Source organism: Hemitrygon akajei, chromosome 11 (genome assembly GCF_048418815.1).
Source record: "Hemitrygon akajei chromosome 11, sHemAka1.3, whole genome shotgun sequence".
NCBI classification, from domain to species: domain Eukaryota; kingdom Metazoa; phylum Chordata; class Chondrichthyes; order Myliobatiformes; family Dasyatidae; genus Hemitrygon; species Hemitrygon akajei.
In genome coordinates this window covers 154,971,830-154,990,800 of record NC_133134.1, presented here as the reverse complement: position 1 = coordinate 154,990,800, position 18,971 = coordinate 154,971,830, and the positions used below count along the sequence as shown (strand labels likewise).

The 18,971-nt window shown below is 39.4% G+C and overlaps 1 protein-coding gene across 3 annotated transcripts in view; it reads right to left on the bottom strand.

The window, feature by feature from the left end:
* LOC140736160 (translocating chain-associated membrane protein 1-like) overlaps positions 1-7,171 on the bottom strand; it is a 118,445-nt gene extending 111,274 nt beyond the window's left edge. Inside the window, exon 1 of one of the 3 annotated variants that reach the window (XR_012100897.1) lies at positions 6,847-7,170. Coding sequence is in view for 2 of the 3 variants with exons in the window: in XM_073062025.1 (XP_072918126.1) it covers positions 6,847-6,966 (120 nt within the window). In the remaining variant the exon portion in view is untranslated. Of the gene's footprint in view, positions 1-6,846 lie in introns of all 3 variants that reach the window. The other 2 variants (XM_073062025.1, XM_073062024.1) reach the window with 2 other exon arrangements.
* Between the last annotated feature and the right edge of the window lie 11,800 nt (positions 7,172-18,971).

Genomic DNA, 18,971 nt, shown 5'->3' with positions numbered 1-18,971 from the left:
GCAAAGTAGATTAATCATCAAAAGCATTGATATTAAAAGACGATGTTAATTATTCCTACATTATGAAATTAAGCTATTACTGATTTACACATGTTGACAATCTCCTATTTTTGGTAACCTCAATGAAGCATTTTTCATTGTTTTATATCATATGTTGTGGCAGACAAAACAATGATAAGCCATCAAAAAACAACCAGCACCAATTTGTAAATAGCTCAGAAGGAAGTGTAAAGGAAGAAGAAATTGAAATACTTAAGATAGGACAAGTAATAAGACAATATTAATATTTTGTACTCAGGGAGAAACAATGACCAAAACTATAAGCAATTAACATGATTCACAACTTTTAAACTAAGAAGCATACATCAGGATGCTCTTCAACTACAGCTTTGCATTCAATATTATCATCCCTTCTAAACTCAATGTTTTAAGACTCTGGCCTCAATATCTCCTTGTGCAATTGAATCCTCAATTTCCTCACTTGCAGACCCATCAGTTATAGCTCCACAATCTCTATCAGCACAGGTGCACCACAAGGCTGTGTGCTTAGCCCTTACTCTACTCGCTTTATACTTATGACTGTGAGCCTTAGGTCCCACACCACCAGCTTACCCCTCAACTATCAGGATCTTAAACCAGAAGGATAACTTCACTTAACCCATCACTGAACCACTCCCACAACCTTTGGACTCACTTTCAAGAACTCTTCATCTCAGGATCTTGATGTTATTTAATTATCTTTTGTATTTGCAAAGCTTGCCGTCTTGCACATTAGCTGTTTGCTCGACCTGCTGGATGCAGTCTTTCATTGATTCTATTGTGTTTCTTGGATTTACTGTGTATGCCAGCAAGAAAATGAATCTCAAGTTTGTATATGGTAACATACACATACTTTAATAAGACTTACATTGAACTACTATAATATCACCCCGTTATAATGTTTTAAATGTACAATGTTTACTTCACTTAATATTCGATACATTTCAGAGTCACTAACATTTCAAATCTTAAACTGCTAATATTTCATAGCTCATTTTTACCCTTGAACATAGGTAGTATTGTGCTTGGTACCACATGGGCAAAGACTGAAAATTGGTTGGCTTATAGGAAACATTTAGAACAGGGGCTGGCAACCTTTTTGCCTCTGTGGGCCGGATCGCGTATTAATGAGTGGACGGTGGGCCAGATAAATGCCTTAAAAAACATGAAATATGGGAATTATCCATTTAAATACATCTAGTTATGTTTTGCCTCAAATTAATGAATAACTCATGCTAGAAAATAATTTGTGCCTAAGGTTGCCTACCCCTGATTTAGAATAAATGAGCCCTTTTCAGGACGGCAGGCAGCAGCTTGTAGGGTGTTGTGGCAATCAGTGCTTGGACCTCAACAATTCATGATAGATAAATGACTTGGCTGAGGAAACAGAATGCAACATTTCAAAGTCTTTCAATGACACTAAAATGGGTGGGATTGTCAAATATGAGGAGGAGGATTCAAAGCAGTTTCAAGGCAACTTTGCAAGATTGGGTAAGTGGCAGAAATATGGCATGTGCAAAAAAGTATAAATGCAAAATTATCTATTTCTTAAGGAAAGACAAAGGCAATTTTATTCAATTGGTGCTAAATTGGATAAATATAATGAAACTTTGGGCTCTCTGTACACAAGTTATAACTGCCAGAAACTCTAATGAATATGTTACAGAAAAACTATGCTTGCTATAGGAGATCAGAGCCTTCTCCACAACCAAACCAATTCCTAACTCTGGATGCTGAAAATGTGAGATATTTAAAGAGACAAATAAATTTCTAAACACATGTATCAAGAGGGCCTGGGGAGCATGGTACTGAAATGAATATTCAGCAACAATCAAGTTAAATGGTAAGCAAGGGATAAGTAAGGGATCTCATGGAATATATTGCACTTGCAGCTGCAATAACATTTAACAATATAAATGAAAGTTTATCACATTATCCAAGAGTGAAAATATTCACCAATGGTATCTTTTGGCTCCAGCAAATATCACTCATGGGCTACAGTGGTGCTAGAAAATTTATGAACCCTTTTGAATTTTCTCTGTTTCTGCACAAGTATGACCTAAAATATGATCAGATCTTAATGCAAGCCCTAAAACTAGATAGAGAACCCAATTAAATAAACACAGAAAACATTATACTTGTTCATTTGTTTATTGAGAAAAATGATCCAATATTACAAGTATTTGTTGGAAAAAGTAAGCAAACCTCTAGAGTTATCACACAAAATGCTGGAGGAACTCAGCAGGCCGGGCAGAATCTATGGAAAAGAGTACTTTCAACCTTTTGGGTTGAAACCCTTCGGCAGGACTCCCAAAACCTCAATTGTACTTTTTTTCTATAGATGCTGCCTGGCCTGCTGAGTTCCTCCAGCATTTTGTGTGTGGACTGATCAACAATGGTGTGCAGGGCAGGATTGCAGAGAGAAAACCACTACTCTCCAAGAAAAACATTGCTGCCCATCTAAAGTTTGCTAAAGACCACATTGATAAGTCAGAAGGCTATTAGGAGAATGTTCTGTGGATAGATAAGATCAAAATAGAACTTTTTGGCTTAAATGAGAAGTGTTATGTTTAGTGAAAAGCAAACACTACATTACAGCACAAGAACTTCATCCCATCTGTGAAACATGGTGATGGCAGTGTCATGGTTTGGGTCTGCTGTGTTGCCTCAGGACCAGGGTGACTTACCATCATTGATGGAACTATGAATTCTGAATTATACCAGCAAATTCTACAGGAAAATGTCAACTGTCTGTCTGTGAACTGAAGCTCAAGAGAAAGTGGGTCATGCAACAACTACCCTAAACACATAAGACAGTCTACCAAAGTATGGTGAAAGCAGAAGAAATTCCATGTTTTGGAATGGCTGAGTCAAAGTCCTGACCTTAATCCTATAGAAATGTTGTGGAAGGACCTGAAGAATGCAATTCATGCAGGGAAGCCCACAAACATCCAGAGTTGGAGTAGTTTTGTAAGGGAGAATGGCCTAAAATTCCTCTAAGCTTATGTGCAGGATTGATGAACAGTTACCAGAAACATTTAGTTGAAGTCATTACTGTACAAGGGGGTCATATTAGTTACTGAAAGCAAAGGTTCACATACTTTTCCAACAAATACATGGAATATTGGATAATTTTTCTCAATAAATAAATGAACAAGCATAATGTTTGTGTTATTTGATTGGGTTCCCTTTATCTAGCTTTAGGATTTATGTGAAGATCTGATCCTACTTTAGGTCATATTTATTCAGAAATAGAGAAAATTCACAAACTTTCTAGTACCCCTGTAAATTACAGTGACCATCTTTGCAACTTTAGCACCATCTTCCAAATTCCACTGCAGTTGATACAAGAAACATTCAAGTTCCCTTACAATTTAATAATTATTGCCAATCCTTCATCACTAATTTTACATCGCAACAATGTAGAGATTGCCCATCAAACTGCTCAAAGAGCATATTCACTATCACAAAAAGATGCTCAAGAGTTCCAAAACATTAAAGAACGATTTGCAAAAGAGAATATTTAATTTATTTTTTTCATTTATTTAGAGATACAATGTGGAATAGACCCTTCTGGCCCTTTGAGCTGCATTGTTCAGCAACCCCCAATTTAGCCTTAGTCTAATCACAGGACAATTTACAATGACCAATTAACTTACTAACCAGTATGTATTTTGACAATGGGAGCAAACCAGAACACCTGGAGAAGACCCACACATTACACAGGGAGAACATACAAAACTTCTTAGAGGATGCCGGGATTAAACTCAGAACTCCAACACCCCAAGTTGAAAGTGTTGTGCTAACTGCTATGCTACCATGGCACCCATAATTGGAATATATTCCAACAATAGCAGAAATGCTTATATCCTGAGAGTGAATTCAAAAAAGGTAGTCCAAGTCATTTTCCCTGACATCCAGTACCTTTCAATCTCACAATGCTGATTTGACATATGCAAATGTCAAACCAGTTTGCAGTCAGAATGGATAATGAGCAGAAATCAGAAAATGTGAAGCTAATACTTTGAAAAATTATGGAATGTTTAATTCGTAAAACAGAGTGACCATTAACATATTTAATTATTCAATAAATTGAAAATGGGCTTTGATTTCTTCAGTCACTGTAACAATTGACAATCTTTTCAATGCATTTGCAATATCCGAAAATTAGTATTGATAAATGATACCTCTGTTTTATCAATAAAAATCTTGTTGCAACTTTCTTCCCAAACTTTTCGGCTCTCCTACTAATATACAAACAAATATACAAACAAATGCCTCAATATCTAGTAAGCTGGTTTAATGACATTGCTCAGAGCAGTTAACACAGAAACTAACTTTCATTTTTATGTGGAAACTTTACTTCAAATATCATGAAGTACTTAACAGCCAACAAATTACTTTGGTATATTGTTTAGCAAGGTAAACACAGCAGCTAAAACATACACAACAAAATTCTAAAGTTAACAATGAAATGTATAACCTACCAATTTGTCTTGGTACTGTTGGCCTGCAGATGTTGAATTAATGGCCAGAATATCAGGAAAATTCACTTTTTTTTGTTGGAAAAGCATTTTGCATTTTCACCAGATTTATCTAAACAGGCAGGCAAGACCTCAATTAATGACTCAACAAGACGCACACAACACTTCTGACAATGCAGCACTCTTGATCACAATTCCAATTTGTTAGCCTACTTTTATGTTTAAATCCTGAAAAGAAAGGATTCAGAATCATGATAATCTAATTCAAAAAGAAGTCTATTAGTCAGGCAAACTATTATTTAGTCTGCTACTGCTATAATCTATAATCAAGTGTCAAACAGGGATTAAGTACGAGCACCTTATAAATTCATGCTGTTTTTAAATTGTAAAACAGTGTACAGATTTAAGCTTTCAATTCATCATGAAAATTTTTTAATAATAATTAACTATTTTAATATAGATTACTCATCTTCTGTAACGTCCCAAAAGTTACTTAGTCAAATCAAAACCTACTGGCTTTGGTCAGTTCTATAGTTCATGGCAAATCAAAAAAAAACTTGTAGCATTGCTCAGTACTGCACAGGGTATCTGCCATAGCAGGCTGTGATAAACAGATCTCTGGTAAACAGAGGAAAATAACTGTCTAACAGGAGGCGTCATCGCTTCCCTGGCTATAGGGAAATTTTGTAAATGTGAAATAAGTGGACTTCCCTCAATCTAGTAACCAGGCAGCTCAGTAAACACTGGAATCACTGGGGCTAGCCTGACCTCACTCTAGATATAGTCTTTATCTTATTTATTCTTCCCCAACTTATCCAAAATTTAGAATTCTCAATTCTGATGATTTCATCACAATTTCCATTCATCTTTTCTCAAATGCTATTTTTATTATTACTATAGATTAGCTTCTCACCTTGGTGAATTTCAAGTTTGCACTTCAGTTTAACGTTTCCTTTACACACACACACAACCCAAATGCAAGATTTCTGATAAATGTATTTCTAAACTCGTCCAAAGCTGCATATAAATTCCATAATATTACCTTCATTATTTTCAATTTTCTAATTGGGAAAAGTTATTGGGATGCTCCATAACATCAAAGATATGACATAAATGCAAATGGTTGAGATTGTGAGATGAAATAGGACATTAAAATGGTACAAAGTCTCAGCCCGAAATGTCAACTGTACTTCTCCCTATAGATGCTGCCTGGCCTGCTGCGTTCCACCAGCATTTTGTGTGTGTTGCTTGAATTTCCAGCATCTGCAGATTTCCTCGTGTTTGCCAAGTCATTTTCACATCACCTTTGCTACTTCTGCAGTGACTGAACACCTACAATTGCTACATCAGATCTTCAAAAATCACCTGTCAATTTTTACTTCAGAAATATTTTAAAAATTAAATACCAAAATCCTCAAAAAACTTAGAAACAACAGTACAAAAGCGCACAATGATGGGTCAGTCACTTCATCTAAATGACTGATAGTGTAAAATACCATGTTAAATAATAAATCAGAATTTGATGAATGTGCTACTTATAATCAGTTCAAAATATACAAATGCCTAAAGACTTTTTAAAAAGATAACATCAATAACATGTAAGTGTGATGCTTGATAAGGAAGTGGCATTCTACTCTTTATGGCACAGCAATTCGTTATAAAAACTATGATAAAAGGAAACTTTCAGACCACAGATTCATATGACATTTGCAGGAACCTCTCCAAATTCAGACTCCACAAGAATTCACAACTATCTGCATGACGAGAATCATAATCCTTCCTGAACAAGTGGACAAACTATTATCTTTATAACTTAATGTTAACTCGAAAACAACTAATCTAACAGACAACAAAGCATTCTTTCAAACTCCACCACCACAGCAGGATTTTGTTCTGGAAGTGTACAAGCTATCGAAATGGAGAAAATTTGTACTCTTTCAACAAGATTTTAAATTACATTGGTAAGTATTAAAAACAACCAACCAAAAGCAGAGACTCCTTGTCCCAGTAAGCAGCTCTGAGAAGCACGAGTTAGCAACAAACTGCTCCGCCTGTAACTCATCAATTAAAGTTTGGGGGTTGAAGTCAACATTAGTTGGCAAACGAACAGTGTACAATTCCCTGCAAATCACCAAATATAGCACATCTTACGAGTCTGCACACCTGGCCTATTTGATTTCAGGGCACCACCGTTCCCTATACATTTCCCGCAGTCTGCCCGAGGAATGGGGGGCGGGGGGCTTCACTGGAGTGGAGAGAGGAAAGGGGGAGGTTTCTGGTCGAGAATGGGCCTCTGCCAGAGTGTCTTTTTTTTTAATTTTACCTCGAACATCAGCCCCAGCAGAATCACCATTGCGACGCACGACACGATGTCCGCATGGTTTTGGATCACGAACTCATGACTGAAGACAGCCGGGTTTTTGCTTTTCTTCCTCAGACCCATGATGGCTGAAAAGTAAACTACTTTTTTTTAACCCTAGCGTGAACAATTAAATGTATATATATATTTTAAATCCCCTCAGCTCCTTGACGTTATGGAAGCCACGTCTTCGTTACCCGACTACCACAACTACACAGCACTGACGCCGCTTGGCTGACAGTACCACCGACCATTCCCGACGCCAACGCCCTTTGATCGACAGCAAAGCCAGCCAATCACCGAAAGGATAGCGCCTCCCACCAACGGTCTTTTCGATCTACAAATTGTTTACTTACTGACAGCATGGACAGCCACTCACCATGACCGCTCTCTTCCTATTGCTTACGCAAACAACCAATCATAAACGTGAAAGAAAGGAGGGCGGGGAACGGATCAACCACCTGTTCCTTGTTTTGCGCATGTTCAAATGGCTTCTCGGTGGATCGTTAGGTGAAGCATCAACTGTCAAGTCGTTAGCTGCGGCAGTGAGTCTTACATTGTAGATATATTAGGTAATTACAACAAATATCAAAAAATGTGATGATGAGACTGTTAACAATTACTTTTGTCCATATTGTGTTTAATTCAGTTTAAATAAATCAACTGGAACTAAATACATTAACATTTCACTTAAGTTTATCCAGTTTTTTTTTACAAATTTCTGTATTCAAGTGGTTCTGTTACCATACACTCCTAGACCTTGTCAGTTTGTCATATGTGCAAGCAGCAAAGGAAATACAAAAGGATTAATTTTGACCTTTATCAGTATTCCCTATCCAAATATGTAACTGTTACCAACACAAGAACTTGAGAAATACGAACGGAAGTGTCCTGCCTTTCATCAAGATGATGGCTAATTTACTAACCCAACAATTTCTTTTCCACACCATTGCAATATCCCCTGATACCACTAATTGTCACAACGCTGCCATTCTTTTTGAATGAAGTCTGTGACTGAGCTTTCACGCATCTCCAATTCAGAGAAAAAAAATTGTGAACATTCACGATCCTCTGTTTGGGGGGGAAATGGCATGAATCACAAGTGGCCAACCTCTCAATTTTTATCACTATTTTCAGGGTGTTCTATTATTAATATAGATCGAGCATTTTCCCTACCACTGCCTACAGGTTAATAGATCAATAGTTCACGATAGAGGCTAACAGCTCAACAGTTTGCTGTTTACTTTTTAACTTGCATTTGCTACCCTCTACTCCACAAAAACAATAGCAGAAGCTATAGAAATTTTGAAGGTGAGAATGACAGGAGTTTCCATCACTAGCGCCATCTCTTTCAAAGCTCTGTAATGTAGATTACTGGCTCTTGGGTTTATCAGATTTTAATCTCACTAACTCTCGAGCAATTGCTTAACCTAGTAATTATTTTAGTTACTTATTCTGACTGGACCCTTGGATCTCTGTTATTTTTCGCTTTTTTTATTATGTCTTCCGCAAATGCCCATACAAAGTAGTTGTTTAATTCCTCTGCCATCATTAATTGTCAATATCACTTCATCTAACTTTGCCCTTAAGGAACTCACAATTGCCTTCACTAAACGTTTCATTTTTATATACCTACATTTTTACAGTAAATGCCAAAGACCTCAGTAGTGTTGACGTGTAGAGGGGGGAACCTTCACAATTCCCTGAAAATGGGCGGTGATGAAGGTTCAACATGCTTACCTTCATAGCCAGGGCATTGAATATCAATTTGGGATGTCATGTTGCAATGGTACAAAACAGTGGTCAGGATGCATTTAGCATGTTACATACAGTTCTGGTTACTACACTATAGGAAGGATCTGGTAGAAATAGTGCAGAGGAGATTCAACAGGATATTGCCTAGAATGGAGGGATTTCAAAGTTCAAGGTACATTTATAATTAAAGCATTTATAGATTATACACCGGCTGGTGGTGCAGTGACATCAGCGCCAGACTCCGGACCAAAGGTTTCCGAGTTCGAATCCAGTCGGGTCACTCCCGGACACACTTTCCATCCGTGCTGGGTTGAGTGTCAAGCTTGCAACTCGGCCTCGTAAAAAAACCACTGCGCTGTGAGAAGGACATGGGGAATCACTCACAGAATCTTTCCTCCAAGACAACAACTTGAAAAAAGTTAAGTGGTTGCCGAGGCTCTGGCAGAGTATGGCACACACAAAAAAATTATACAGCCTTGAGATTTGTCTGCTTACAGGCAGCCACAAAACAAGAAACCCAAAAGAACCCAATTTTTAAAAAAAGACCAACACCCAAAGCACAGAGAGAGGAATCATGCAAACAATAAAGCAAGCAACAGCATTCAGAACAAAATTGAGTCCATAAACCTGAAGCCCAGAGCAGGCCAAGATCCTGAGTCTCAGTTCATCACACAGTGAGCAAATCGCCATGAAGCTCAGTCACTAATCCCAGAACAGGGAGAGAAGGCACAGCCTCAGGGCGGAGGAGAGCAGAGTAAATGTCACAGAGCAGAACTGGCCTCAACCCTCGCCTGTGACCCTGAAAAGCTGCCTTTTCAGTCTATCTGGCCTGGCATTTAAATTGCCCAAACGCTGGCTTGTTGACCCCACTGCGGTGATATGCTCCGGGCCTGGACCCCACATTCCGGCCCATGCTTGACCTTTCCAAATTGGACCGGCTCCTGGTTTAGGTGGACAGGCTCCGAAACAACTCTGTTCCACTGACTCCAACTCTTTCTCTGACTCTGTCTCACAGCCGCACGCCTTGACCCTTGGATTAGCCTTGTCTTCGCTTGCCTTTTCATTGTTTGCGGTGATCATTATCAGTGGAGAAATTTAAAGGAGATCTGAGAGATTAAGTTTTTCACACACTGAATGATGGTTATTTGCAGCCAGAAGACAGAGTACAAGCAGATACAATTGCAATGTTTAAAGGGCACTTGGGCAGGTGCTTGGATAGAACAAGGAACAAGAAAAACAGCACAGAAACAGCCCCTTGGCTGCTCTCGCTATGTCCAATTTTATAAAGATCAACAATCCCTATGATCCCCATGTGCCCTTGTTAAAATGTTCATCTAATTTTCTGATCTATGCTGTGCCTAATATTACAACTGTTATTTGGCGGCGTATAAGTTATTTGTAGAAATGTAACTTCCCATCTTGTAAAATATGATTTCCTGTTTGTCATGCTGAGGCACTTTAGTCTATTCTGAAAAACTGTCTTTCACATTGCAAATAGAAGCTGTTCTAAATACTTAAAATTGAAGTGTTCAGTCATTATCTATAAATTCGTAACAATCTAACAACCATTGCTTTCTTTAAAATGAAAATAAAAAATTACATTCACAGTATTAATCATTTTACAGTTTTTAGTAATTGATTTTTCTTGTGTTTCTTAGTGATCTCTTTAATCTGACTATGAGTAAAGTACTGACAGTTTCATTTTCTTGTAAATAAGAATACAGGAAATAAAAGCAGGAGTGGGCCATTTGGAAATCCATTCCTTTTCCACCATTCCAGAGAAATCATGCTGAATTTTTTACCTCAGCACCACTGTCAAACTCCCGTGTAACTGCCCACAACAACTGAGATTCCACAACCAAAGATTCACTGCAGTGTGGCAGGAGAAATTTCTTCTCCGTTCTGAATAACCAAGCATTTATTTTGGTTCTAGATGCATGGGCTGGGTGAATATCATCTTTGCAGTTTTTGTTTTGAAGAATTTGCTTGTTTCAATGAGATACTTCTAAACTCTAGAGATTACAGGCTAATCTGTTTTATCTCCTAAACACAAAGTACACTGCAGATGGTGTGGTCAAAGCAACACATACAACATGCTGAAGGGACCCAGCAGGTCGGGCAACATCCATGGAAATGAGCAGTCAACATTTCAGGCCAACCAGCCTTCTCCTTCCCACCCTCCCCCCACCGTCTTTATAGGGCCCCTGCCCCCTCCCTCTTCAGTCCTGACGAAGGGTCTCGGCCTGAAGCGTTGACTGCTCGTTTCCACAGATGCTGCCTGACCTGCTGAGTTCCTCCAGCGTGTTGTACGTGTTGCTTTGACCACAGCATCTGCAGTGTACTTTGTGCTTACGATTCGTTACTCCGCTGCGAAGTCTCTTTGAGGAATGTCTACCCTGAAGAAGTTTAAATCTTCCCTTTGACAGGAGTTCAGTGAGACCCTTTCTCACTGCTCACCCTCTGTGATCTCTGCCTCTCTCCGACTCTTCGATCATGTCCTGACCCAGACATGGTACTACAGCCTTCTTCACCTTTCCTGCCTATCCCCTCCCTGCTTCCCCTCCCCCACCCCTTGATCTTTCCTCTTATTGGTTTTTCACCTGGCACCTACAAGCCTTCTCTTTCCCACCCTCCCCCCACCTTCTTTATAGGGTCCCTGCCCCTTCCCACTTCAGTCCTGACGAAGGGTCTCAGCCTGAAACGTTGACTGCTTATTTCCACGGATGCTGCCCAACCTGCTGAGTTCCTCCAGCGTGGTGTACGTGTTGTTTTATCTCCTCATAGGTCAATTCAGCCTTGACAGGAACCAAGGTCCATGGTCCTGGTACAGGTCAATGGGAGTAGTAGATGGGGCAAAGGCCCTGGTTCTGTGCTGTAGTTTTCTATGACTCTGTTACTCTAAATCTGGTAAACTCCTGCATCCCCTTTATAGCAATTATACCCTTCTATAAAAAGGGAGAACAGACCTATAAATAACATTCTGAGTTCCTTCTCACCAAGGCCCATGTAATTGCAGTAAAGTCTTTTTACTCTCGCATTTAAAACCTCTTGCAAAGAAGGCCAATATAACCATATAACCATATAACAATCACAGCACGGAAACAGGCCATTCCGGCCCTCCTAGTCCGTGCCGAACTCTTAATCTCACCTAGTCCCACCTACCCGCACTCAGCCCATAACCCTCCACTCCTTTCCTATCCATATACCTATCCAATTTTACCTTAAATGACACAACTGATCTGGCCTCTACTACTTCTACAGGAAGCTCATTCCACACAGCTATCACTCTCTGAGTAAAGAAATACCCCCTCGTGTTTCCCTTAAACTTTTGCCCCCTAACTCTCAAATCATGTCCTCTCGTTTGAATCTCCCCTACTCTCAATGGAAACAGCCTATTCACGTCAACTCTATCTATCCCTCTCAACATTTTAAATACCTCGATCAAATCCCCCCTCAACCTTCTACGCTCCAATGAATAGAGACCTAACTTGTTCAACCTTTCTCTGTAACTTAAGTGCTGAAACCCTGGTAACATCCTAGTAAATCGTCTCTGCACTCTCTCTAATTTATTGATATCTTTCCTATAATTCGGTGACCAGAACTGTACACAATATTCCAAATTTGGCCTTACCAATGCCTTGTACAATTTTAACATTACATCCCAACTTCTGTACTCAATGCTCTGATTTATAAAGGCCAGCGTTCCAAAAGCCTTCTTCACCACCCTATCTACATGAGACTCCACCTTCAGGGAACTATGCACTGTTATTCCTAGATCTCTCTGTTCCACTGCATTCCTCAATGCCCTACCATTTACCCTGTATGTTCTATTTGGATTATTCCTGCCAAAATGTAGAACCTCACACTTCTCAGCATTAAACTCCATCTGCCAACGTTCAGCCCATTCTTCTAACCGGCATAAATCTCCCTGCAAGCTTTGAAAACCCACCTCATTATCCACAACACCTCCTACCTTAGTATCATCAGCATACTTACTAATCCAATTTACCACCCCATCATCCAGATCATTTATGTATATTACAAACAACATTGGGCCCAAAACAGATCCCTGAGGCACCCCGCTAGTCACCGGCCTCCATCCCGATAAACAATTATCCACCACTACTCTCTGGCATCTCCCATCTAGCCACTGTTGAATCCATTTTATTACTCCAGCACTAATACCTAACGACTGAACCTTCTTAACTAACCTTCCATGTGGAACTTTGTCAAAGGCCTTGCTGAAGTCCATATAGACTACATCCACTGCCTTACCCTCGTCAACATTCCTCGTAACTACTTCAAAAAATTCAATAAGGTTTGTCAAACATGACCTTCCACGCACAAATCCATGCTGGCTACTCCTAATCAGATCCTGTCTATCCAGATAATTATAAATACTATCTCTAAGAATACTTTCCATTAATTTACCCACCACTGATGTCAAACTGACAGGTCTATAATTGCCAGGCTTACTTCTAGAACCCTTTTTAAACAATGGAACCACATGAGCAATACGCCAATCCTCCGGCACAATCCCCGTTTCTAATGACATCTGAAAGATCTCCGTCAGAGCTCCTGCTATCTCTACACAAACTTCCCTCAAGGTCCTGGGGAATATCCGGTCAGGACCCGGAGATTTATCCACTTTTAAATTTCTTAAAAGCGCCAGTACTTCCACCTCTTTAATTGTCATAGGTTCCATAACTTCCTTACTTGTTTCCCACACCTTACACCATTCGATATCCTTCTCCTTAGTGAATACCGAAGAGAAGAAATCGTTCAAAATCTCTCCCATCTCCCTCGGCTCCACACATAGCTGACCACCCTGATTCTCTAAGGGACCAATTTTATCCCTCACTATCCTCTTGCTTTTAATATAACTGTAGAAGCCTTTCGGATTTACTTCCACCTTATTTGCCAAACCAAACTCGTAACTTCTTTTAGCTTTTCTAATCTCTTTCTTAAGTTTCCTTTTACATTCTTTATATTCCTCGAGCAATTCCTTTACTCCATGCTGCCTATATCTATTGTAGACATCCCTCTTTTTTCGAACCAAGTTTCTAATATCCCTTGAAAACCATGGCGCTTTCAAACCTTTAATCTTTCCTTTCAACCGAACAGGAACATAAAGATTCTGTACCCTCATAATTTCACCCTTAAATGACCTCCATTTCTCTATTACATCCTTCCCATAAAACAACTTGACCCATTCCACTCTCTCTAAATCCCTGCGCATCTCCTCAAAGTTAGCCTTTCTCCAATCAAAATATAATTGTTTACATTACGTAAAATATATTGTTTACATTCCTAATTGCATATTTTGTGTGCATGGTAACTTTCAGTGAATTCTGTACAAGGGCTATCAGGTACTTCCGAATATCAGCAATTTTCTATTTCTCACCTACCACTCGTGTGAGCAGTTATCTTTGGAGCAAATTATACATTTCAAGGCATAATGAAAAAGTTTGTTTCTCTTAAGTAGTGCAAGACACATAAACATGTTGCAGTATGGATAGTTTGACACTAGAATACAGCAGTATAATGGAGTAGTGCAGAGCCAGCATGTCCTTGAAAATTTGGGAAAACTTCATCAGTTACCAGGATCTCTGCTGATGGCTCATAACTGCAAATATTTAAACTTGCTTTATCTAAACTTATCTTCCAGACTACAAGGGTACTCCTTACATAGCTTTGCCAGTCAGAAATAATAGTCACTGTTGATATCACTGAGTAGGTTATTGTTAGATTTTCCATAGTATTTCATTGACGTTTCTGAAAATGGTCATTAAAAACGTTAGTCCTCCAGCTGCACTTTGTTGTCAGAGACACTATGATGACATGAAATGTGTAATAGAGCTGAAAGTAATTCTGTTCTGTGTGAGTATAAATGGGCATTAGAGTGAAGTTAATTTTGCAACGTGTACCTTTCAGCGCTCCAACACTGAGGCCTTTAATGCATCCAGCATCGTATTGTATTATCACTGTCACTTGATTTATGATGAATACCTTCAGGAGCAGTGGCGTCAGAAGAAGCTAAGTACAAATGACAATCTATACTATATCTTATCATGGTTATAAATACGAGCTACACTGCTTCTTCCAGACAAACTCTTCAGCCATGTGCTTTTGCTCGCTAACCTATTGTGGAACATGCTCTTTACTTTGCCCCTTACCCAGATTTCTTGTACTATGCCTCTTTTTTGAACTATGTTAACCCAGAAAACACTGGCACCCTACTATACAGACTAGACCCCTAAATTCTTAGACTCTTCTCACAATTCATAATTTCACCTACTCCAAAGTGAATTAATTATCAAAGTACATATACTACCCTTAGATTGATTTTCTCCAGGCATTCACGGTAGAACAAACAATTACCATAGAATCAATGGAAAACTACACACAAAGACTGGCAAGGAAAGTGTAAAAGAAAAATGCACAAATACTAAAAATAAATAAATAATACGAAGAATATGATTTGTAGAGTTCTTGAAAGACAGACAGACAGACAGACAGACATACTTTATTGATCCCGAGGGAAATTGGGTTCACCCAATTTCCAACAAGTGAGTCCATAGTTTGTGAAATCAGTTCAGAATTGAGGTGAGTGAAGTTATACACGCCAGTTCAGGAGTTTGATGGTTGTAATACTTTAACTGTTCCTGAACCTGGTGGCGTAGCACCTAAGGCTCCTGTACAGTACCTCCTTCCCAATGGCAGATGCAAAAAAAAAGCATGACTTGAATGGTGGTCATCCTTGATGATGGGTTCACCCTTGTGAAGGGATGCTCTTATTACCCTCCCCTCCAGTCTTTGTCCATGTTCTGGCTTTCCTCTGACATCTTTCTATAGAGGAAGCTTGCTCAGGAAGGATGCTCTATCTGGTGAGCAGGATGTGCATTTGTAGTTATATTTCTCATGATGCATTCAATAAGCCTTTGCCACTCAACAACTTGCCTAAAAGCAAACTTAAATTGATTTTTTTAAATGCAGTTCATGTGTTGTTAAAAGTATATTCAGCGATAAATTTTGCTCAGTCACAAGTTTATAACAATGCAGAAATAAGTTTCACAACTGAACACTGATCAGCTCAATTAAATTATGATGTCTATGGAATATGTCAGTAGTATTTCAGCTCTTATAGAACAGTAGACAAAATCCAAAAACATTAATATTATTATAAACATAAATTATTGTTTTAAAGAAGCATACTCATATCCCTGTCTTTTGCCCATTACGCTGCTGGCATTTAGGGCAGCAATGAAGGTCATCATCTCCGGCAGTGTTCACAGCTTCCTTCATCATGTCAGTAGCTTCCTTTCGGTTTTCACTACTGTCAGTCATGCAAGACCCAGGTAGATTCTCAGGAATCAGATGTACATCAGATGTAGGATTCTTCACTGTTGTTTTTGTTACAATTTTGTACTACCAGTCAGGGTCGTTAGCCCTAAGCTGAAACCCTGAACATGGAGGATATTCTCATCCATGTGCTTGGGAAATCATGTTTTATGAATTTAGCTGAGCTTTTTGAAGAGTAACTATGTAACAGAGGTTGGTGCTAGGTTTCCCGTTGTTTCTCATAAATATTAAGAATTTGGATGAGACTGCAGATGGCATGATTTGTAAATTTGTGGATAACACGAAAGTTCAATGTGGTGGACAGTGAAGGAGGTTACCAAAAGGTTATAACAGGATCTAGATCAACAGGAAAAGTGAGCCAACGAATAGCAGATGGGATTCAACTTAGACAAGTGTGAAGTGTTGCATTTCAACAAGATAAACCTGGGAAGTGCAAAGGCAGTGAATGGCAGAGCCATGCTGCATGTTGCAGACAGGCTGGTTGAGAGGTACAAGGACTCATTTCCCTGAAAGCAGTGACACAGATGGTTAAGATGGCATGCTTGCCTTCATTGGAAGGAGCAATGATGGCAAGAGCTGGTAGTCATGGGAGAGTTTAACATGCAGGTCAATTGGGAAAGAGAGTGAGTTTGTTGAATGCCTAAGAGATGGCTTTTTAGAGCAGTTTGTCATTGAGCCTACCATGGGATCAGCTATACTGGATTGGGTGTTATGTAATGAACTGGAGGCGATTAGGGAGCTGAAGGCAAAACAACCATTAGGAACCAGGGATCACAATATGATTGAGTTCAACTTGAAACTTGATAGTGAGAAAGTAAAGCCTGATGTAGCAGTATTTCAGTAGAGTAAAGGAAATTACGGTGGTATGAGAGAGTTGGCCAAAGTAAATTGGAAGCAGCTGCTGGCAGGGATGTCAGCAGAGCAGAAATGGTATGCGTTTCTGGGAAAAATGAGGAAGGTGCGGGACATACATATTTCAAAAATGAAGAAATATTGAAATGGTAAAATAGTACCACCATGGCTGACAAGGGAAGTCAAAGCTATTATAAAAGCAAAAGAAAGGCAATACAACAGAGCAAAAATTAGTGGGAAGATAGAGGATTGGGAAGTTTTAAAAAACCTACAGAGAGCAACTAAAAAGAATCATTAGAAAAGATGAAATAGGAAAGCAAGCTAGCAAATAATATCGAAGTGGATAGTAGAAGGTTTTTCAGGTATGTTAAAAATAAAAGAGAAATGAGAGTGGATATAGGACCACTAGAAAATGAGGCAGGAGAAATAATAATGGGGGACAAGAAGATGGCTGATGAACTAATGAGTATTCTGCTTCACTCTTCACTGCAGAAGACACTAGCAGTATGCCTGATGCTGTAGTGTGTAAAGGAAGAGAAGTGGGTGCAGTTACAATTACAAGAGAGAAGGTGTTCAAAAGGCTGAAAGAACTAAAGGTACATAAGTCACCCAGACCAGATGCACTGCACCCTAGGGTTCTGAAAGAGGTAGCGTTAGAGTTTATGGTGGCATTAGAAATGATCTTTCAAAAATGATTGGACTCTGGCATGGTGCCAGAGGACTGAAAAATTGCAAATGTCAATCCACTCTTTAAGAAAGGAGGAAGGCAGCAGAAAGCAAATTATAGACCAATTAACCTGACCTCAGTGGTTGGGAAGATGTTGGAGTCAATTGTTAAGGATAAGTATGGAGTATTTCATGACACAGAACAAGATATTACATAGTTTCCCTCAGGGAAAATCCTGCCTGAGGAAGCTTTTGGAATTCTTTGAGGAGATTACAAGTAGGATACATAAAAGGAATGTAGTGGATGTTGTATATTTGGACTTTCAGAAGGCCTTTGACAAAGCGCTACATATGAAGCTGCTTACCATCTTAAGAGCCCATGATATTACAGGAAAGTTACTAACATGGTTAGAGCATTGGCTGAGTGGTAGCAGGCAGTGAGTGGAAATAAAAGGATCCTTTTCTGGCTGGCTGTCAGTGATGAGTGGTGTTCTGCACGGGTCAGTGTTTGGACCACTTCTTTTTATGCTGTGTGTAAATGATTTAGATGATGAAGTAGATGGCTTTGTTGCCAAGTTTGCAGATGATACGAAGATTGGTGGAAGAGCAGGTAGTGTTGAGGAAACAGGTAGTATGCAGAAGGACTTAGACAGATTAGGAGAATGGGCAAGAAAGTGGCAAATGAAATACAATGTTGGAAAATGCATGGTCCTGCACTTTGGTAGTAGAAATAATGTGGATTATTTTCTAAACGGAGAGAAAATGCAAAAATCTGAGATGCAAAGGGACTTGGGAGTCCTTGTGTAGAACACCCTGAAGTTTAACTTGCAGGTTGTGTCAGTGGTGAGGAAGGCAAATGCCATGTTAGCATTCATTTCAAGAGGTCTAGAATACAAGAGTAAGGATGCGATGCTAAGGCTTTATTAAGCACTGGTGTGGCCTCACCTTGAGTGTTGTGAACAGTTTTGGGCCCCTCATTTTAGAAAAGGTGTGCATTGGAGACGGTCCAGAGGAGGTTCACAAGGATGATTCCAGGAATGAAAGAGTTATCATATGAGGACTGTTTGATGCTCTGGGTCTGTACTCACTGGAATTCAGAAGGATGAGGGGGGATCTCGTTGAAACCTTTTGAATGTTGAAAGGCCTAGACAGAGTGGATGTGGAAAGGACGTGTCCCATGGTGGGAGAGTCTACAACAAGAGGGCACAACCTCAGGATAGAGTGGTACCCTTTCAAAACAGCGATGCGAAGAAATTTCTTTAGTCAAAGGGTGGTGAATTTGTGGAATTTGTTGCCAAAGCAGCTGTGGAGGCCAAGTCATTGGGTGCATTTAAGGAAGAGATTGATAGGTTCTTGACTGGTCATTGCATCAAAGGTTATGGGGAGAAGGCCAGTGAAGGCCTAATTCTGCTCCTATGTCTTATAGTCTTATGAATGCTATATTACAACTGTAC